Consider the following 23,987-nt stretch of genomic DNA (forward strand, 5'->3'; position numbering starts at 1 on the left):
AAGATGTGTGCATGGTCTGCTTCCATGTTCTCAGATCACCTCCAGCAGTCCTGTTGTATAGCGAGTTGCCTAGATTGTATCTTTGGTGTTATAAAATAGTGAGTTAGGTTTTTCCAGCAGAACTCCCTCCATATTAAGGAATTTGTTGATGTACATTGTGTCTCACCCATGTGGTACCACTCCTCCTCTTGTATTTGGATTTTTAGTTCTGCTTCCCATTTTGCTTTTATATTAAGTGTTGATTCCTTCCTGCTCTCACTCAAAATAAATAAATAGTTTCACATTTTGGACATATGTATTTTCTCTTTCCTAGAGTCAGATCAGAGAAGATCAAAAAGCTCATGTTTGTGTACAGAATCAGGACATCGTTGATAGATTAGCGTAAAGACTTAAAGCAGGGGTTCATTGCCATCCTACTGTTTCAAAAACACACGTCCAACAATCATTAGAACTCTCTTATCAATATGTTGTTACTTGTTTGTTGTATCTGTACAGACACATGACAATTTGTGGTTTTGAAGGAGGGGGGACACATTCTCGGAACTAGTTCTTGCAACCGGTGCCCTGACTGTGCACATCATGCCAAAGTAAATCTATAAGTCTATTTTACCTGTAGGGCTGCACATTTAATCGAATTTTAATCGTGATCACGACCACCAGTGGGCGAACGTATAGTTAAGGTTTCATGTAGCTGTCTAAATAAATAACAAGCGAGCGCTAAGTATGTACCTGTGCTATGTACCTGTGCAGAGAACAGAAGATCACTGGCCGTTATCTACAGCTGGCTTTACTATATCAGCACTGAAGAACTGGCCGATTGGATAAACTATTTTGTCAACAAGAAACAGTTCCTCCACATAACTCCCCCTAGCACCATAAACTGTTCAGGGACTTTTAGTGAGACTTGTCTGAGTACAGACAAATTGTGAAGGGAACTTTGAGAGGTGTTGGGACTACATAATGGAAAGGCCTGCTCAGACTGAAACATTCCCACATATCCTTTATAAATCTGTTTCATAAACATAAAGAGAGGCGAGTGAAAAGGACAGAGATCAGAGGAAAATAACGAGATGAAGTGGAGGTTTCTGATTCTGTCAGAGACATTCATTGCTGGCTTTATAGCTAATGTCAGCACAGTTGGTACACTGGCTGCTTGGGTGACAATTCACTGCACTTCCTGTCTGAATAACCTGAGTGTGTTGTTAGTAGCCAGCAAGCTAACCCAGAAGATGTTTATGCTATCCGCTACAATCGTCTCCTTTCAGGCAGTTTGTCAGTCTGCCATTGTATTGGTTGAAGCCCAGAAGACCTTGGATTAACACGTGTTATGTTACTTGAAGAGGGAAAAACTTCCACAGTACTCCGTTGTAAAAAACAATTCAACAAAATCCCTATTCCACAGTTCTGTTAAATGTTCTTACAGGAGTGTTCAACGTCAATTCTCCTAATTCATAACAGTAACTACGGTAACCATGTGGCCTGGTCCTTCATTGAGCCTCAACTAATGGAATTCACTTCAAAGCATCTCATGGCCCAATTCTCTTAAAGTGACAGTAACCTGCCTTATTGCTCAAAACAAAAGCTACAAGAAAATGACATCTTTTTACAAATTCTTACATGTACACAAATTACTTGCTTGATTTTAAGGGCGCTTTCACAACCTAAAGTTTAGTCCGTTTTGATCGAAACTCTGGATATAGTATATAGTAATAATGGATCAACATATTATTAATGACCTGGAGCCTCAACAGGAGCTTGTTCTGAACGTGTCTCTCCACATTAGTTTGGTGAACACCAGAGCGGATTACGGCCAGTAGAATTAAATGGACTCAGTTTGTGCTCGGTTCCATGTTGCCTCATTTACATTTTTCAACTAACCAATAGGAAATAATAGTGCGAGTAGATTTCCAGCCCACCACCTTCTAACACCCTTCCACAAATCTTTTTATTTTATTTGGTCCGCTTACATTTCTACACTGTGAAAGCAAACCAGACTAAATACAAAACGAACCAAATTTTAGTAATTTAATTCTGATTCAGACGAAACAAACAGACTTGCGTTGTGAAAGCGCCCTAACTCAACTTTAAAAACACGCTGAAACTGTTATTAACAGCAAGTTAATAACAACAAGTGTTATTAACTTGGCTCCCACAGCCATTAACCAAAAATTCTAACTACACCAAAAGGTTACTCTGTGTCAAGTCAATTTATTGTCATCCATCCACATATATGTATACAGGTGAACAAAATGTTGTTCCTCCTGATTCAAGGTAAAAAACAGAACAGACACACAAAGAACAATATAAAAGAGGGAACAATATATTGCAGATAGTCATTAAAGTGCTGTGTGCAAATCTAGTATAACAATGACTAAAATCAGAGATTTTGAGGAAAAAAACACTGACGTAGTAAATATTGGGCTAAAACCCAACAATTAAAAACACTATAAATATAAACATGCAACAAGGAATAAAAATGTCCAAAGTTAGAGGAAGGCATACAAGCATCCCCAGTAGGTGGCCTCCTGTGGTTACTAAGTTTTATTAGGTCTTAGATTAACATTTTAGATAAAGGTCATTTAAGGTCATTTAAATTAATCCACATAATGCAAGCCTTTACCTATACAACGTTACAGTTTCTACAAACATCCTGATTCAATCTTGTTTTTTAGTTCAACATTCTGTGAAAACCGCAAACAGGAAAAGCTGTTTTAAGTTACATAACATTACCTTGTCATTTTCAAGTTTACATTTAGGCCACCAAAATGTTTTTTGGTCACCAAAAACATTCCTGTCAAGTATCCCGTTTTGTCCGGGAAAGTCCCGTATTTTACCCTTCTTTCCCGCCGTCCTCCCATATTAGTATTTTCCAGTAAATCTCCTGTATTTTAACCATAGACTGTATATTTTAACCGGGCCCGGGCGGAGTAAAAAAAACAAAACATTCCCAGTCTGGGCTCTGTCACTAGCCTCGTGATAACTCCCACCCGCACCCGTAGCTACTACACAGTGTTAATTCAACTCAGTGTTGAGTGTTAAATTTAACACTTTTTCTGAGTTTATGTAGTTCTCACGGATTCTGAGTTACTGAATTACACTTTGAAAAGTGTTAATATTTTAACTCTTTAATAGTGTTAAATATTTGATACCATTGGTGTTGTTTTATGACACCACATAAGTGCACTTTTAACTCAAAATCGTGTTATTCCCTTTCACTGTTAATTTTTAACATACATTGTGTTACTTTGACACATTTAAGTGTATTTTTAGCCCTAAAATCATGTTATTTCCTTTCACTAATGTGATAATTAACATTCATGTTAATTTTGTTTTACGATACATTAAAGTGCATTCTGTCTTTAGCCTAACATGCAAGTCACAAAATCTAAAATCAACTCCAACTGAAGTGAATCTAACTCAGGTGTTAACATGTAACTCGCTTGATTGACAGCTGGCAGAGCTTTTTGTTCCCTACAAGTGTTAAAACAACTCCAAAATCAACACTCACCAACTCAAAATGATTAACACTGAAAAAACAACACTACAGCTTTTGCTGTGTACAGGTACTGTAGGTGGCAGCTGTCGCGAGGTTAGTGTGTGACAACCATATAGACTGCTCACGGCAGGTGGCGGAAAATTTCCCTTATTTTCAAATCTAAAACTTGACAGGTATGACCAAAAAGTGCTTAAAACACTAAAAAGTCTATTCAAAATGTCCAGATACCATTAGTGTCTTTACCGTGAGTACTGTGAATAGTTGATTTGTCCTCACTGCAACAGGATTTAGGCGTTCCACCTTCTTGATCTAAATACTGCTTCCTGACTTGAACAAAGTGAACTTTAAAACCATAAGGTTACTCAAGGTTGTTTTTAATTTTTCGCACAATGTCACCAGTCACCAGGGTTTGTTTTCAGTGGAGCTGTGTTTGTAGTCGACCCATGACCTTGCTGACAGGTCTGATGATTATACAATGGATGGCTGACATCAAGCATGAAGTGGAGAGTTGCTATTAAAAGCTGTAAAAGGAAGACAGAGATCTACCCCATTATCAAGTTAGTCAACGGAGTCTCATAGCAGTGCTTTCCAAGGTTATAATAGTTAATAAAAATTCATTAGTTTTGGTTTTAGTTTTAATTTCGTTGTGAATTTTTCTTTTCAAATTCAGTTACAAAGTCACAATAAATGTTGCCTTTATTTCCTTTATCTGATCCATGTCAGTCCCAATACGTTTATTAAGTCATAAAACCAGGTAGATGAAATAGGTTTCATATCAACCAAAAAGGTTTACGTATGAAAAAAGTTGACAATGACGAAAATTTTCATTATAATTTTAGTTAGTTTTGTAACCACAAAATACAGTTTCAGTTAATTATCGTTTTTTTTTTTAAACTCTCATTCTTATTTTTATTTTAGTTAACGAAAATGTTTTTACAATTCTAGTTTTCGTTATTTTGTTGGTTTTTGTTAACTATAATAACCTTGGTGCTTTCTGGGTTTGTGTTAGGATTTATTTCTTTACCAGTTATCTGAAAGATTGGTGATCATTTTTGACAGAATGCAGTATAGCGAATCTATATTATATTGACTGAAATAAAGACCCACAGGGAGATGAAAATGTTACCGCCCTGCCTTTCACATTTCGTTTCTCCACTCTTCCTTCATGTTGTTAGCAGATCTGGCTTCTAACAGACGATAGCCCAGCCTGCTGTGTTTACAGCAGAGAGCCAGTAAAGCCAATTATATTATGATATGATAATAAGTTGCTGGTGATATTCCCGGTCTTTGAGTGACAGGCGTAAAGATGGCTGCTGCTGTCATCGCTGTCTTGTTAATCACATTACTCTAATCAAATCTGCTTGTATCATCCAACAACTGAGAGAATGACTGGCTGCATTTACACACAGCATTTTAGATTTTATTTTATGAAGCAGTTTGACTGTTTGTTTGTTCTCTGTCTAAGTCGATGTAGAACTTATTAGACAAAAGCCAATAAAACTGTTTAATTTTAAACATATTGCACAAGTAGCAACCTCTGGGTCTGGAAAGAAAGTCAAGCCAATACGGAAGTGCCTTAAACCTTTATTACCCATTATTTCTAATGATCAGCATGGGCAGCTCCACTGGGAAATTACCCTCTTTCTCACTTGATTTATGACCTCTGTCAACATTCTCCTAATGAGTTTATGGTCTCAATTGTTAGTTCAAAGTCTTCCTTAATTCAGCTTGATGTTCATTTAGTAAATTATGGTCCCGTTTTGAGTAAAATAGACAATAGAGCAGAGTATATTTAAGGGCAGGGCTACCTATTGATGTACAGGTCGCTGCTATGCCACATTATGTGTTTTTGTCATGTTTTTGTGTGTTTTCATTTCAACAAAGTTAACTGGAACATGTTGGGCGCTAAAAACCCCCATCTTGTTCAGTGTTCGGTTAAACCAGAGGTCGGCAACCTTTTCCATGAAAAGAGACATTTTTGGCCAAAAAACAGAAAGAAAAATCCCTCTGGAGCCGAATCTTTGAGCCTTATAATGAAAGTAATTTTCCAATTTCTCACTGCAAATCAAGCAAATCACTCAGCATGAAGCACTGGCAGTTCATGTAAACGAATCTGTCTTTTCTGTTCAAGCTAGTTTTGGCAAAAATGTATAGAAGAATACAAATGGCGAAGAGCCAGATGGTCATAGGCTATGATGAACATTTCAGTCGACTATTTCCTGTCTATAGGGTACATATTTTTTACAATTGGAGAATGTAAGAATCACTACAATGATGTGGATTAAATTGTAGACAAATTCCAGAATTTTTTTTTTTGTCAAAGCAACAGCAACAGCAACCATGACAGTAAAAGACCGTAAAATGATAAATGGGTTACTTCAGTTTCAGTAACAATGAAACACTGTGAATGTATATATCAGCAAGATAGGATAAGACAGGATTTTTTTACAGTTTTTTTAAAAACATTACTCCACTGTAAAATACACTGTCACCTTGTTATAAATATACTGTAATATATATATACAAGCATCACTACAATTTTTGCTTTTTTTTGTAAAAATACTTTTTCAAATTGTTAAATGTACTAAACAACACAATATTTAATGGTAAAATCTTTAATTTATGCAGCATTTATAAAGTATTTTCTTGTCAATTATATGACAGAACAGTGTTTCTTTTGATGGAAAAAAATGGAATAAATGGCAATCTTAAATGTAAAATCAACCGTGCTAATATCATTTTACTGTAATATTTTAAAAAGTTGTACCGTATTTATTATGGTAAAGTTCTTTCTCCCAACAGAGCTTTATAAAGGCTGTACACAATACAACAGGAAAGACAAAACATGCGTATCGGCTCTATCGCACGGCACAATAAATCATTTTATTGCACAAAGTGCCGACTACAGATGTACCCAATCAGTAGGCTCGATAAAGTGTTAACGTACAGCATAACATAGACCTGCATCAGACAGAAAATTATCACATTAAGGGCGATTGTTGTTTCAGTACCACGGACAGCTCATGCGTAACAGAAACTGCGCAGATCTACGGCAACCAGTTAGTGTGGAAACCAGTAAGGACACAACACAAGCCTTTAGACTTTCTGTTGTCTCACTCCAGTGTTTACTTGTACTGTTTAAGGTTGAGCTGCCAGCCGTTGTGAGAAATAAAGCACGACGCGGTCCGAGCCGCAATATAACGACTACCCGTGTCCGACTGGTCCCTCCTCCGCCCTCCATCATCATAAACAACACAACGCAGAGTCCCAGGGTGTGGAGAGGCTCATCCCACACAGGCCGGGTTACAAATACATTACATTATTGTTTTGTTTTCTCAAGATCTCGAATTAATTATATCGTTATCTTGGGAAAACAACTGTCGTTTTTTTTTTTTCAAGTAAAGCAGCAATATCCTTATAATGAAGCCCCAGGTCAAAATATAGCCGAACTAACTCCTGTAATGTCATTTTCATACAGAAACAAGCTGAAATCCAGAGGGTGTTCTTACAGACACCATGCGCGCATGCAATATGCATCTCGTGCTCACGAGAAAAGTATCTCGTGCTCACGAGAAAATATCTTGTGAGCACGAGAAATGTTTCTCGTGCTCACGAGATACCAAAGTTTTTTTTTTATTTTCACCATGTCCCTTTAGGGGCTCCGTAGTTCTGTGCATGAGCTTGTTGGAAAAAAAACAAGATGGTGTTGGCCTGATACCAAACTTGAGGTCTCAAAAAAGAAGTCCCCAAACACTATTGTGTATATACAGTTCATGAGTTTGACTAATTGAGACTTTGAACCATGCAGCAGTATCTTGATTGAACTGTTTGTTTAGCATGAAAATTATATTGATTCAAGTCCGTGCATGTCAGGTTTGGTTCCTTTTGGCTCATGTATGCACCATAAAGCCATAAAGGATGGAGTTTAGGTGTGGCTGTAAAAACAAAACACAACATGCCATGAACACAGTTTGGACAGCCTTTGTGTTGCTGTCTTGTTCTGGTTCATTCGTACATTTACATTTTTTTTATTTTTCACAAATGCACTTTTTAAAAAATCAAATAATGAATTCATCATGCTCTTTGTAATGTATGATGTGTAAAGATTTTTCTTTTTTTTTTGTTTCCTATCATTTCAATAGCTTCATTTGTGTCATGATGGCATTTTAACCCTCTGGAGTCTCCAAAATCACCAAATCATGACTTCTTCATCGCATCCAGACTAGAAAACAAAGCAGCGTAGAGCCCTACTGTAAATTTACCTCTAAAGTTCTGGCTGTAAACTCCATGAGGCCAGTTTCAGTTTGATGATGATATACCAAGTAAAACTGGAGACAAGCTCAAATATATTTAGTATCAAATGATTGAACTGGATGTAACCCTCTTATATGTTATATTTGCAACCTTTGTTCACATTTGCAACATTTTTTTTTTTTATTGAGCATGATAGTGTTTCGAAAGTAAAAAAAGGATTCAAAATCACATTTAATGTTGGACTAAAGGACTAAAAAAGACACAAAATGACCAAAAAAAAGACACAAAATGACCAAAAAAGACACAAAATGAGAAGACAGAATGACCAAAAAAAAAACACAGAAGACACAAAATAACTACAAAAGACACAACAACAGACACAAATTGACCAAAAAAGACATAAAAAGGCACAAGAAGACACAAATGACCAAAAAAGACACAAAATGACTTATGGTCAAGTAGCCCAAGACTCCATAGAGTTAATGGTTTTCAGTTATGTGTCATGTCGGCGTGTTTCCTGCTGTACTGTCTGTTAAACTTTTATGGAGAAACATCGAAAGGAGTTTGTTCCTGGTTAGATTGCTTGAAGTGTCCCCTGAAGCAAAGACCTGTTGAATTGTATGTCTGTCTGTCTCCATTGGGTGTAGCATGGCTAGGGTAAGTAGACTTAAAGGAATAGCTCACCTTTTTAAAATATACACGGTTTCCCATAAAATTGGAATAAAATATGTTTTACCTCTTTCCATGAAATGATTGTGACAATGTGATTTATTCTTCACAGATAAAGTGTATATCTTTTCAAAACTTTATTAATCAATCTCTTCCAAACATATCACAATGAAAATGACAAAGAGGTTTGTGTCTGAAAACAAAATTATTCCAAACTAGTGCAGTGCCCATAGGAAGTACACTGTAAAAAATGTCTGTAGATTTCACGGTGAAAAACTGCTAAACCACGACAGTAAAAGACGTAAAATGATATATGGGTTAATTCAGCTTCAATAACAATGAAACACAGTAAATGTATATATCACACACACACACACACACACACACACACACACAGAGAGAGACGCTTCTTGCTTTCATAGATATATGTATGGACGACTGTGTATATGCCTTTTTTGTTTTTTCAAGTATATGCTTTTTATCTGAAAAATGAGCCGATACGATGGATACCAGTCACATGTGTTTGTTCAGTCTGAGTTGGAATCAGGGGCTAACTTAATAAGAAGCTTCGCACTTTAGAGTGATATTGATCAATTCATCATACTCTTGGGAAGAAAGCAAAAAACGCAGAACAAGAAACAAACACTTGAAATATTGCTGCTATAGCATAAAGGTCTGTATTCATTTACCATGATGTTACTTGTTCACCGTAACTACTCCAAGGAAGCAAATAATTTGAAACTACTATTGCGCAATGATTCTACATGAAGCTCCTTTCATTCTTTGAGACCACAAAATGCATTTTCCAGCCACAGCGGGGCCACTCCCAGGATTAGTACGGCTGACACTGTACACATCTCTGTTTGCAAATCTGTTGACGGCAACATACAAAAGCCCAGCGCAGCTGTCCAGATGATGGACCCAACATCTGTGGTCTGTACAGTAGGCTGGATTATGAGTTTGGCAGCAACGTCACGCACTCTTTTAATCCCATCACAGAACGATCAGAGTCTCAAACACAAACGTGCTGGCTGTTCACATTTTCAGCCATGCTATGCTTCGATCCCACTGACAACCACTGAACCAGACAACAACTAAAACATCTCTCTGTCTGTGCATTTATATATTTTTTTATATTTTATTGTTACTTTTAATCTAAGTCCTTTGCTAGAAGATTAAAGGTCCATTCTGACCTCCTGAGTGTGTAACAGTCAGCTTCAAGCCAGAGACTCCTTGGAAAGTAAGAACTTGATACTTTGGGATTTGTCAGAAAAGACACAAAATTACCCAAAAAAGAATAAAATTAACCAAAAATTACATAAAATTAAGCAGAAAAGGACTCAAATTGACCACAAAATGACAAAAAAATGACCACAAAATGGCCCAAAATAACACAAAATTACTAAAAAAAAGACACAAAATGACCAAAAAAGGAAACAAAATGACCAAAAAAACACAAATTGACCACAAAATGATCAAAAAGACACAAAATGACAAAAAAAGACACAAAATTACCCCAAAAAGACACAAAATTACCAAAAAAAGACATAAAATGACCAAAAAGACTAAAACACATTAACACTTTAACACAGTGGAGACAGAGCTGACTTCCAAAATGATTTGGCGACCCCCAATAATCGCCTCGCGACCACAATTGGGGTCGGGACCCCAAGGTTGAGAATAGCTGCACTAAAGGAATCCAGTAGTGGTGTGAATCCCCAGAGGCCCCAGGATACGATTTTATCGCGATACTTGAGTCACGATACAATATTATTACGATTTTACGAATTTTGCGATATGGTGACTATTGCGATATAATATATTGCGATTCAACTGTTTTGTGTCCACAAAATTAAATTAAATCAAGAATTGTTTTGTCATTTAGAGAAAAATCCCAGTTCTGAATTGGGAGGCAGCCATGTATGTAAAGAGGAGACTTGTGGGAACGAAGAGAGCCTATTTTCATTGAGATAGCATGACGTCCGAGGTCACTTGACCGCTTTGAAAATTATTATTAATTTACCATTAAACATAAAAAAATTGCCTAACATTGCAGCATTATATCGACAACTTCCCGACACGATATCCTGACATTCTTGATGCTATATAGTCCTTATATCTCCTAGTTGCATATGATACCAGTATCTCCAGTATATTCCTAAAACTGAGCCCGCTACGGCCTTCGGAACAGCAAAAACCCTGGACTGTCTGAGTGCTAAATATCGATACTTGGTCGCCATGAATCAATATAATATTGCCATGCAAAAAATCGCAATGCTATGCTGTATACATTTTTCCCTCACCTCTAGAATCCAGTGACATTGAGGCCAGCGTGGGTGCTGAGGTCATGAGGATGGGGCGATGCAAAGGAGCTCTGTGCTGAGCTGACACAGGGTGTTGGGTGCTCATGTGGAAATTTCCATTGGCGCAGCACTTTATTGTGGGTGGACAGTGAGTTAGGGGCATTGCCCAGCAAGCTCTGCCAGCCAAGAGTCACTCAGGCCAATACAGTGCTCCCAACCCCATTTCTTTTGCTAAACAAAGCTGATTTGTGCTAGTTTGTCTCCTGCAGCAGCAAATCAAACTGACTTTCTATGGTCAGTAGTAAGCTAAATGAAACTACGCTTTAATTAGTGGGAGTGAAACAAAAGATTCATTGCTTTAGAAGCAGAGGGGTAGCACAAGGGTCTGGACCCTGTACACAGGCTAATCTATTGGCCTCTCCCTGCATATACAGCCACTACGGTCTCTGTAGGCCCTCCTCACATTAGGGCCCTGTACAGTCAACCCTCTTTTCCCCCCAACTACCTATGTCTGCTTACTTCACCTAGTTTCCTTCTTTTGATTTAAATACACTAGTGCCCGTATGTATTCATACATTACATGCCACACTACAACGTCTGCAACTCCATAAAACACTTACTTTTCATAAGCTACCACACCATCCAGCACATACACATTGAACATTGATATTTGCTGGAAACTATTGGAATATTATTGGAAAATCGAACCTTGTAGCACACTTTAAAACTCCTAAAGATAGGTAGGCTAAATAGACTTCCAGATGAGATGAGTCAGGGTGTAAATCCAGAGTGAATTGTGTTACTGACCAGGTGTAGGCCTATCACACAATGGGGCGGAGCTCCCCTAAAAGGGGGCGGGGCACTCCTAAAAGGCATCCGATCAGAAACAGTGCAATGCCGCAACACGTCCTATGTAAATAATGATATTTTGAAAAATGAATTCAAAAATCAAGGATGAACACCTGATGTCTGATGTCAGTCTGACTAACGGTCAGAGAGAAATGCCCTATACACACACACACACACACACACACACACACACACACACACACACAGATGCTTCTTGCTTTTATAGATAGATTCCAAGGATGAGTTTGCTCAGTATGTTCCAAACATACAACAAATAAACAAATAACCATAAACAATTTCTTTCTTGTGAGCACAGTTGTCTACTGAGGCCTGATCTTACACACAGTGCAAATTAAGGTAAAATGATATTAGCACTGTTGATTTCATGAAGATTGTCATTTTATTCCATATTTTGCCATAAAAAAATAAAAAGTTTTTCCATCAAAAGAAACGCTGTTCTGCCATATAATTGACAAGAAAATACTTTATAAATGCTGCATAAATTAAAGATTTTACCATTAAATATGACAGTATATTTATGTTACAGATATGGTGTTTAGTACATTTAACAATGAGAAAAAGTATTTTCACAAAAAATAAATGCTAAAATGATGGCTTGTGTATATATAACAGTATATTTTTGCTACAAAGACGGTGCTAGTGTATTTTACAGTGGAGTAATGTATTTTTTAAAAATAAAACTGTAAAAATTTGGCTGATACATTTACGGTGTTTCATTGTTACTGAAACTGAATTAACCCATTTATCATTTTATCTTTTACTGCCATGGTTTAGCAGTTTTTCACCGTAAAATCTACAGACATTTTTTACAGTGTACATGCCTAAAGGCATTGAGTTGCTGCCATGTGATTGGCTAATTAGATATTTGCGTTAATGAGCAATTGAACAGTTTTATCTAATAAAGTGGCCGGTGAGTGTAAGTCCATAGGTTACAGAGACAACAGAAGAACCTGTTCTTCCTTATACAGAAGCCTCTGTGTCTGACAATTAAAAGAAAACAGCAGTTATGTAAAGCGATCTCCACGAGTAGAGGAGTGCATTTATCTTTACAGTCCCATTAGGCGGGTGCTCTTTAATGTGCGGTGAACTGCAGCCTGAAGCCTTTCCTCATTCAGGGCTAGAAAATCCAGAGAGGCATTATTTATGTCCAAGGTCGTCCCTGCTGCTGGCGCTCCTCACTTCTTATGCAACCTTGTGTCTGCCCTCAGATTTGCCTTAATCTGACAAACACTGAAGCAGACACTCTATTTGGCTTCATCATGTTGTGTTTGTGTCTGCACAGCAGCAGGAGATATGAAGCCAAGACATTCACTGCATCGACGACAGGCTCTGTTGTCACGGTGACACTGACGGATTAGGCTCTATGTCACGCTGTGTGTGTCTGCAACCTTAGTTTGTATTTTTGTACTTATGTGTGCCTGTGCTTCTTTTCATCTTTTTTTTATTGTTTGCGTCAGGATTATCTCCTATAGACACAGCAAATTCTGCTGACCTCTGGAGGCCTGGGAGTACAATTAGAAGCTCTAGATCAGCGCTTCACAAACTTTTTTAGCCGCGCCACCCCTTCTATGTCCCAACCGGGTTGACGCACCCCCAATCCCCCACACCTTCAAAAGAATCAAAATCCAATAAGCTTTTTTATAGCCATATTAAAGCCAGCATGTTTAATCATACTCAAATGACGAGAACACACATATAATAAAATAATCACCATCACAACAATGAGCTCCTGCATTTGAATTAATCTCAAACACTGTAACACAGTTTCAATATAATGCAACAAAGTTATGCGCAAGCTTCCACTTTTAAGAGCAAAGTGGATGATGACAGGCTCAGGATCAGAGGCAGAAAGCACATAAGTTGGGGAAAATGTGACAATGAACAAAAATTGCAGCAAGTTTAAATGACACAAAAAACACAACCCCGTCATCATAACACAGGTTGGAAAAATGGTAGAAGATGACTTCTTCTACGCTTCATTTTAAGATGAAGTGCATTTTGAATAGCCTGCATTTATTTATTAATTAATATTACAGTTTTTGATTTGACATTTTACAAAGGAAATGTTTATTTACACGTCTTTATAGTGTGGGGTGAAAAAATTGTATTTGTGTAATTATCAGACATTACATTTTTCATCTTGCGCACCCCCAGGGGTACGCACACAACACTTTGGGAATCCCTGCTCTAGATGCATCACTGACTCAGCATTATCCTTCATGTCTTCATGACACAGCTGAAGCTCAGGTCAGCTTAGGGTGTGCTGGGATTGAATCCCTGCCAGTGGAAACGGGAGGATCAGGATCTTAGCCAGCGGGAGTGAAGCAGGCTTTCTGTGAGAGTTTCTTTCATTGTGCACAGTGATCACACCTACAGTAGAGGAAAGGGGTATTGTCTCTGTGACTGCAGGCCTGTTTGTTCTGAAAACAGGATCTGTGGACTGATTACGAAGGCGACAAAGTTTCTGCTCCCACTCTCAGTGTTATGTAATGTGGGGCTGTTAAGTTGGGTGGGACAGCATGGTCAGGCAGGCAAAATAAGGATTACTGATACTGGTGGTCAACGTGTAAATATACTTTCTGGGTATTGTTATGTAAACAGTTGCTGTACCATTTGCATTTGAAATGGCTTTGGCCTCTTTCACCACTGTTTCTGGACACTGTAAATAACGTGGTTTGAATGTAGCATACACTGTAACGAATTTCACTGTAAAATAACAGTTAAATACTGGCAGCAGGGACGCCAGTATTTAACTGTTATTTTACAGTTCATAGTACTATAATTTATTTTAACAGTATATTATCGTATTTTGGATTACACTATATGACTGTAAGGTAATGGTGGGTGTTGGGGTTATTTTACAGGGCATTTATCGTAATCTATCAAACAGTATAATAAAGTTTAATGCTGTTAAATTACAGTTATCTATTGTTAATTGACCAATTTAATTGTTAATTTACATGTGAGGGATGAATATTTAACAGTATTCTACAATTATTTTAAAATACAGTAGGATTCTGTTGTAAATACACCGTAAATACACAGCAATTTGTTACAGTGTAGGTCAGCTCTACACACTGAAACTATGCACACATTTTGCTTGTGCTGTTGCACAAATTTACTTCATGCTACTTTGCTGTCTTTGTAATTTTAAAAGGACAATACACTGGAAAAAATGTCTGTAGATTTTACGGTGAAAAACTACTAAACTGTGACAGTAAAAGACTGTAAAATGATAAATAATTCAGTTTCATAACAATGAAAGACCGTAAATGTATATATCAGCCAAAACACTATTTTTTTACAGTTTAAAAAAAAACTCCACTGTAAAATATACTGGCACTGTGTTTGTAAAAAAAAATACTGTAATATATATACAAGCCATCACTGCAATTTTTGCATTTATTTTTTGTAAAAATACTTTTTCTCACTGTTAAATGTATTAAACACCATATCTCTAACAGAACTATACCGTAATTTTTAATGGTAAAATCTTTAATTCATGCGGCATTTATAAAGTATTTTCTGGTCAATTATATGGCAGAACAGCATTTCATTTCACCACAGTGCCATATTGCTTCAGGTTGGGCCACCTCGCTGCAGCAAGAACATAGAAAAAAAGGGCATGATACTGTTGTCCAGCTGTGAGCTTTTTAATTTTCTATTTTACAAAGACAGTTGACTTGGCCAGCAGTTAATTTCAAACACAAGCCTGCATATTTAATTAGACAGAGACAAAGTTTGACAAAGTTAACTCTTGCCAATGTTCAAAGACAAGCCATAAAGTGAACAAGGACATTCTATGTATTTACTTTGCAAACATTTGTGAAGTGGATTTTGAAACTTGCAATGTTTAAATCCACCTTGGCTAACTCCTTCTGTTTCTTGCCATTGTTGCTGCATTAGTACATGACTTCATGTGTTACCACCACCTACTGTTGATCAGTACATTGGAATGTGAATTGCATCATACCATGTGCTTAGGAGACTCTCCTCTGCCCCCCTAAAAATATGTGCTATTTGGTGGTAACCTCTAGTTGTCGTAGTAACTGTGATGGGAGAAAAGAAGGAAAACAGGTGGCGTTGTACAAAGAGTGACAAAGACCGTGTGAGGAGGGGGATGGGATGGTTAGATGGGTCACAGGACTTTGACCAAGAAGACTTAACAAGTTTTTAAAAAGTCAATGATTGAAACCATGATTTACTTTGTAAGGTCAACTTTTCATTCTGCATGTTGCCTTGGATTAACGATTTCAATTTTATTCAATAATGATCTTTCTTCTCCGGCCATGGTCACATGTAGCCAGACAAATGAGATTAGTCTGGACACCACCTATTCATTTTTCCATAGAGGAGGCGTGGTTTACGATCCTCCAGAGCCGTTTATTGGGCGCTACGAATGTCTATCATAAGCGTCTGTACGTAGCTCTTAGCCAATCAGATCAGTTATACCAGATGACAGATGATGTTTACATATCCAGACTAGCCCATCCCACTAAAATGCTCAGTTCTGCTTCTGCAACGTTTTATCTGCAGCATGTTCTGACTCTGGCTGCTCACCGTCTACCGGCAGTGTGTGTGTGTGTGTGTGTGTGTGTGTGTGTGTGTCTGTGTGTCTGTGTGTCTGTGTGTCTGTGTGTGTCTGTGTGTGTGTGTGTCTGTGAAAGAGTGTTGCTTGCTGCTTCGCTTCTCCAGTTCTCGCTTTCTGCAAGATTATTTATTTTTACGCCTTATTTCCCCCTCAAGTCATTCAGCCACACACATCCACTGATTTTATGGTCAATAGACGAGCTGCTGCGGGTCTCTGGGGGCTGCGGTGTCCCCCGGCTCGTATCGAGATCACCGGCGTTACAGCAGTGAGCGGTAGCGGGGCTAGTTGGTAGATTAGGCTTTTGCCAAATCCTGTCGGAAGCAAAGCTAAAACCTCCTTTTTGGTGGTGAAACAGGAGTTTAAAATCAAACGTTTTTCTTTTAAAATCAACTTTCGCTCTAAACTATTTAAAACACCGTCTACAGCTGGATTGAAAGAGAGGTTCGCGTCTGTTGCAGTCACGTTGGATCCTTAAGAAAACTACAAAACTACAAGCTTCCATCTGCCGAGTAGTACGCGTCATCGTCTTGTCATCCCTCCCCGTTCTGTGATTGGATCCCTAAAACAGGGCTAAGAAACGGATGTAGTTTCCAGACTGGCTGCAGGTTCGAAATGAAATCGAACGTGCAAGGCAGTATGGGTATACCCAGGCTAGGTCACATGTCTACATCTTATACAAAATATCCACAAATCATCTTACCAGAATTAAAACATTTTTAGACATACTTTACAGCTGTGGCTCAGTAGTTGGTAGAGTGATCGGCCACTGATCGGAAGGTTGGTGGTTCGATCCCTGTCCTACGTGTTGAAGGGCGAGATGATGAACCCCAAAGTGCTCCTGATGCTGTCATCGGTGTGTGTGAATGATGGTGGCAGGTGGCACCATGTAGGGTGACGCCAGCAAAGACTAGAAAAGCACTATATAAGTGCAGTCCATTTACCATTTTTTGCCCTGCTGAGGCTGTTAAACCTGCAACATTGTGAGTATGTTGTTTGTTCTGTCAAACAGTAGTCTCGTTGTGTGACTTAATGTATGATTTAAAAAGTATGTATGTTGGGTAAGAAGATTTATAACAAATTTAAAGAAACTCATTCCCTTTGCACTTGACAGCATTAAATCCACAAGCAGTTTAACAGTAATAGGCCCTGAGCTTTCCACACATCTACGTACACCTTCACCTCCATGGCCCGTTATTCTTCTGCTACAGTACAAGCTGTACCTTCTGAATATGCATTAGCAACTGCTTTAATTGATTCTAATTCCAGCCACAGTAAAGAGGGCAGTGAGTGTGTTAAGAATTACACTTTACATCCCTAGAACGAGTTGAGCTGAGTTCAAAGCCCTGGTACAAAGCAATGCTTACTGTTTTCTGTTAGCATGTTTTAATAACAATGCATTATCAGCTGATTGAAGTGGTTATTCATTAAATGTCTGAATCAGTGAGGTCAGCTGAAGATATTCCAAATACTCTTTTCTCTAACCTACAAGTAACTTTGACACTTTTGGTGCTGTTCAAATCAAATCAAATCAAATCAAATCAAACTTTATTTATATAGCGCTTTTCATACATATAAATGGAACACAAAGTGCTTTACAAAAAAAGGCGATTTCCCCACGGGCAGACCGAACACACACCCCGATGCGGAGACCCCCATGAGGGAACACTGGAACTAAAAACTAAAAGGGTAAAAGACAACAGGACATGATAAAAAACTAAAAGACTAAAATACAACAGGACAGGATAAAAACTAAAAGACAACAGGACAGGATAACAACTAAAAGATTAAAAGACAACAGGACAGGATAAAAACTAAAAGAGTAAAAGACAACAGGACATGATAAAAAACTAAAAGACTAAGAGACAACAGGACAGGATAACAACTAAAAGACTAAAAGACAACAGGACAGGATAAAAACTAAAAGATTAAAAGACAACAGGACAGGATAAAAACTAAAATATTAAAAGACAACAGGACATTATAAAAAACTAAAAGACTAAGAGACAACAGGACAGGATAAGAACTAAAAGACTAAAAGACAACAGGACAGGATAAAAAATAAAAGATTAAAAGACAACAGGACAGGATAAAAACTAAAAGATTAAAAGACAACAGGACAGGATAAAGACTAAAAGACAACAGGACAGGATAAGAACTAAGAGACTAAAAGACAACAGGACAGGGTAAAAACTAAAAGATGAAAAGACAACAGGACAGGATAAAAACTAAAAGATTAAAAGACAACAGGACATGATAAAAAAACTAAAAGACTAAAAGACAACAAGACAGGATAAGAACTAAAAGACTAAAAGACAACAGGACAGGATGAAAACTAAAAGATTAAAAGACAACAGGACAGAATAAAAACTGAAAGAAAACAGGACAGGATAAAAACTAAAAGACTAAGAGACAACAGGTTCAGATAAAAACTAAAATACAATGAGAAAGAAAATACAAACGATGTGATGAACAACTAAATAAATAAATAGATAGATAACTAAATAGGTGAATAAATAAATAATTGCTGATTATATTACATAGGGCTACACGATTATGGTCAAAATGATAATCACAATTATTTTTGATCAATATTGTAATCACAATTATTCATCATGTTAGGGAAAACATCTGTATTTTTATTGTACTACTTTTAAACAAACAATAGGAACAGTTTTTAGTGTGTACACAGAGTGTCTGGTGCTTGTTGTAAACAAACAGAGATCACTAAGTGAACATCTCCTGCAGCAGCAGCACATATCTATGCCTATTAGCAACTTGCAGACTGGACGCTAAGGGGTTAACATCCCCTCCGGGTCTGCAGCTGGGAGAGACTGCTGCAGGAGGATTGTGCCGCTTCAACTCGTTCTTACTCTTCTTAAAAAGCTCCAATAACACCAGAAAAAGTGGATTTGTCACCAGTCGCTTTTCTAAAAAAAAAAGTCGCTAAGGGGGTCTGAAAAGCCGCTAAATATAGCAACAAAGTTGTTAAGTTGGCAACACTGCTTCGCCAGCTTTTACAAATGGCGCGTGTTGTTGTGGCGTCGAGTACTCCGTCACATCCTGCTTAGCGCTCGCTTATTATTTATTTAGGCAGCTACATGAAACCTTTACTGTCCCCTGGTGGTTGGTGGACTACTGGTGTAGAAAGTGATTGATTAGATATGCAGGAGAGAAGCATTTTAAAATGAAAAAATCGGCGACGATCAGGTTAATTTAATCGTGGCGGCCAAAATCGTGATCAAGATTAAAATTCGATTAATTGTGCAGCCCTAATATTACATGTGGAAGTGGTGCTGGTCACTGAGCGGCAGTGGACCAAAAGCAAAGTGAATGTGAGTGAGTTTGGAGTGCTAACAGAGTTTATAATGCCCAGCAGCAGCAGCAGCACTTCACTAATAGAAAAGACTGTTATGCAATGTGATTTTCTGTGTGGATTATTTTGGATTAGTAGGTTAGAGGTGAATGGGGTCAAAGCATTGCCACCAACTTTGTTTCATTGTGTTGCACCACAGTGAATCAGTTAAGCATATGGTTTTGGAGACTGAGCTGAGGATGTATGTGCGTGCGTGTGTGTGTGCATTAGAATAATGCCTTGTGTAACCCAAGCACTTCTTCTCCTCTAACTCTAATGTAATAAACGGCTCAGGTCGAGCTCTGAAAGATTGTGTTTGTCAACTATCAGGATTTATGGAACCTGTTTTATTTCTTTCTTATGAGTATAGAAGACTTTCTTTATATGCAGGGGCCTTTTTTAAGAGACGTTAATCCAATTGAAATACTGGGCAATGCTTTCCTCACTTCTGTAGCAAACTCTTCAGAGCCAAATGAAGGCAGCAGGCAGAGCACTGGTGCCTTTCAGAAATATATTGCTTTTTATTGTGCTGACTCTTGGTCTTCAAAATCATTTAAAAAGTAAACAGATACTGTTTATTGGGCTGTAAAGGCCCCTCCTTCACACTGCAATAACATGTTGTCAGATAGTATTTAGAACGCTAGTCCAAACTGCCTAAGAGTTTCAGATTTTCTGAGCTCTATGACAGTTTCAAAGACATTTGCCCTGAGGAAATGTTGAGGATCCAGTTTGGCTGGTGCCACTTGTATCTGTTGTGTCAACACTACCTGAGTATCACCGTGTGCATCATAATAGAATAAAGCACTGGTTTTAGCTTGATGAAAGATTACTTTATAGGTTAAACACTTAAAAATCCAGCATATAACACTTGTGTGGCAGACCTTTGGGTTGATTTAAAGGTGTTACTAAAACTTGTGTTCTTTTGTTTGTTTTGCCTTCAGTAAATTCAGTTGACACAAATAACACACACTTTCTTCAATAGAAAGTAGTTCCACTGAGAAGTGTTCACAGTAAACTGTTTCTGAAGAATTTGAAAATGTACGTTTACTGTACACCTTCTGAATGCATCGCTGAATTAATACTAGCTTAATTGCCACGTTAAGTCATCGACAACACACTTCAAACTTGACAGGTACATAATAAAACTCATTAGAATTATTAAAAATCGAGTCTAAATCTAAAGAATCTAAAGTTTTAGAAAATGCTTCAATTGTTGTCGTCCGTACATGTTTCATATCAGTTGAGTTCAGTCTGACTGAATACTGTGTTAGTCAGTCTGTGGGTTTGACTCTCATTGTGGAGAAATAAAAAGACTGAAGTGAGATGGACAGAAAATGTTCTCTTATCCCATTTAAGCTGGGAAAGCCGCATTTCTACCATTAAAACCGGGGGCGCTGTTGCTTTATTCTGCCATTAAAGCTGGGAAAGTGGATACGTCGTTTTGTAGTATTTGTAGTTTTTTCCACCTATCATCTGTCACAATGCAACGCGTTGATTTTTAAAAAAATCTTCATTGACAGTTTGGACAAATAAACTCCACTTCTCATGAAAGCCACAGGTATAAGCTCTCAAATACTTTTTGAATTTCATTTCTTTCTGCTACAGAGGCTGAAACATCTATTATTTAGTAGGAAGCATTGACACACTGTTGAATTTCCAGAAAAACTCCAGGTTTTAGGAGGTTATTTTAAAATCACCCATAGGTTTTACAGGCATTTTTTTCCAGCCGATTTAGGGGGCCTAAATGGGTTATTTGATGAAACAAATTTTGATTGAATTTAATTTTGTGGACACAAAATTGCAGTTAAACAGTTAAATTGCAATTTATTGTATCGCAATACTCAGATTCCCAGCTTTATTTCTATGAAAAAACCTAAAGCCAGTGAAACAGTTTGTGCTATGTGGAAGTGATTTTCTTGGTGTGGATATGTGGGTATGGATACAGACAAAATGTGAATATGTGAAAGTTAAACTCATCCTCTCTTTCTGTTTCCAGCATCAAGTTACTGGCAGTGCAGGACCTGCTGGAGCGGGAGGCTCTTGACAAGGTAAGGGGGAGCCTGGGTCACGCTGGTTGAACTGACTGTTGGTGTTGAAGGCTGTTTTGATTTATAGCATTGTAAATCAGATGACTCATCACTCAGGGAAATCTTGCTCAGCACTGCAAAAAGCCACCTCTCAAAAACAAGAAAAAAAGTACAAAAATTAGGTGTATTTTGCTTAAAAATAGCTAAATTATCTGCCAATGGAACAAGAAAATTTGGCTTGTCAAGACTTTACAAAACAAGTAAAAATATCTAATCTTAATGAACCAATTGAAATACCTTAGAATTAGTGTATTCTGACTTATAAAAAGTTATTTTTTTATTGTTGTTGTTAAATGTTTCATGTTAAATGTTTAAATATCAAGTGTCAATTTACAGCTCTGTACCAATGTACTAGTTAATTACATACATACCACCAATACACACTTCTATTGTTTCATTGATAATAAAACAATTGATTCCATCTGGCTGCTTGTTTTAAGTATGTGAAGAGGTCAAATTATGTCAAAGTTATGATTTCTTAGTTATGCTTGAAATAAGAAATTATTACTTTGAAACAGCAGTTTTATACTTGTAAATGTTGATAAAACAGCTTTATAACTTTTGATATTCTAGTTTCAAGCATGTATTTACTCAGTATAGGTCATAAAATCTCAGTAACAAGCTGTAATATCTGATTTAGATTATTAAAGACCAAAACACTTAACAAGTTAAACAGTCGAACATAAAAGATGCTGACTAAGAAGAACTATCTTATCAGACAAAAAATAAGCATATATCCCCTTGATCTAAGATATTTAATCTTACTTAGATTTCAGTTTTTGCAGTGAGTTTCTCATTTATTCAGTGTTTTTTTTCTGTTATGCAAATGCCCCCTCTTTCTTTCTTCCTCTCCTCTCTGTCTCTCTCTGTGTCTCTGTCTCCCGAGTGTAAATGTCTTCTATTTCTAGGCTCACATTCAGGTTTGAACTGTGTTAGCACTCTCCTGTGCTTTCATTACTATAAATATGACAGTGGTTGCTATGGGTTGCAGGTACCTGGTTAACTAGGCTACTGTAGCAGGCAGGCTAACTGTTAAACATGCTAACACGTCGACAACATCCTAGCGTTGATAAAATAAGCTCCCCTACACTGTCCTACAAAGTCTAACTGCAGTAACTATGCAAAAGGTGAAACTGGGAAAAACTGCTTTAAAGGTTTTAAATGTTTTTTTTACTGGCCAGCCAAATGGGTTATAGGTAGATAAGTGATATGACACTTATTTCTACATGTATTGATGATGTCATTTTTATGCTCAAAAATCATGATGATTTATTTTACCTTTGACCCTAAAAATGTAGTACTATATATGTATATATATATATATATATATATATACATATATATACATATATATATATGTATATATGTACTTCTTGCTTTTGAGTTGGATTTTTTTTTTTTTATATCATTATTTCTCTGAAATAAAGCAAAATTGAAATTTAAAACTTTGTCACAAGATAAAACAGACATAAAGGAGTTCATTTTTAGACATAACTCCATTTTGACCAAAAATGTAGTTACTGCAGTTAGACTTTGTAGGGCAGAATAGATTCTTTTCATTTTCTCTGCCATTTACTCCCCCTTGCATTTTGTTCTTGCGACTAACATTCAACCATTCTAGTTAGCTTGCTAGCTAAACACTAACTGTTAGTTAGCAAGCTTGTTAGCTCTGTTGCTAATGTTTCAATAGATTTTAGTAACTTATAAAAAAAAAAACATATTTCTGCCATTGACCTCTGTGTTATACCTGTCTACAAACATGGCTCTGCTGTGGAGCAGTGTATACACTGACAGAGGCGTGCTACAGCTAATATGCTACAATAGCTTTCTCTGTTTTGGACTCTCTATGTTCCCTTAACCCTCGAGGCCTCTTTAAAATGACTTTATACTTTACACCTTAAGGTCCCTAAAAGGTACCTCTCATATAAGTTTCATAGAAATGTATGACTATTGTATAAATATTTGTTTTCACTTTCACCGCATCAAACATTTTAGCAGCTTCCGACCTAACATAGATATAAAAATGTTTTTATTTCTTTTTTTCATTTTTTATTTTTTAATGCCCTTTTTGTCATATGAACCCCTGATTTTCTCAAGGGCAAAAATGCAAAACATGCAATATTTTCAAAAATGAGGTGGAATAAAGTGGAATATTTGAGGTGAGGTTATTACAGCCTTGACTAGATCAATAATTGATAACTCCTTTATATCAATCCCAACAAATCAAGAACATTTTTATGGTGTTCAGCATTTTCATTGCCATGCATTTTGCAAGATAAGAGAACCAGGCCTCCATTGAAACTGTATGTGATTTAGCTCTGCTGCCCCTGGTGGTTTGAGGGGGGTCATCAGACCTAAAAACCTA

At 37.2% G+C, this 23,987-nt stretch overlaps 1 protein-coding gene across 1 annotated transcript in view; it reads left to right on the top strand.

The window, feature by feature from the left end:
• The window catches only part of eepd1 (endonuclease/exonuclease/phosphatase family domain containing 1), a 51,317-nt gene that overhangs the window by 6,919 nt on the left and 20,411 nt on the right, over positions 1 to 23,987 (top strand). The window contains exon 3 of the mRNA XM_059349536.1: positions 21,532 to 21,583. Within this exon, the coding sequence (XP_059205519.1) occupies positions 21,532 to 21,583 (52 nt within the window). The remainder of the gene's footprint in view (positions 1 to 21,531; positions 21,584 to 23,987) is intronic.

Source organism: Centropristis striata, chromosome 14 (assembly GCF_030273125.1).
Source record: "Centropristis striata isolate RG_2023a ecotype Rhode Island chromosome 14, C.striata_1.0, whole genome shotgun sequence".
Taxonomy (NCBI): Eukaryota; Metazoa; Chordata; class Actinopteri; order Perciformes; family Serranidae; genus Centropristis; species Centropristis striata.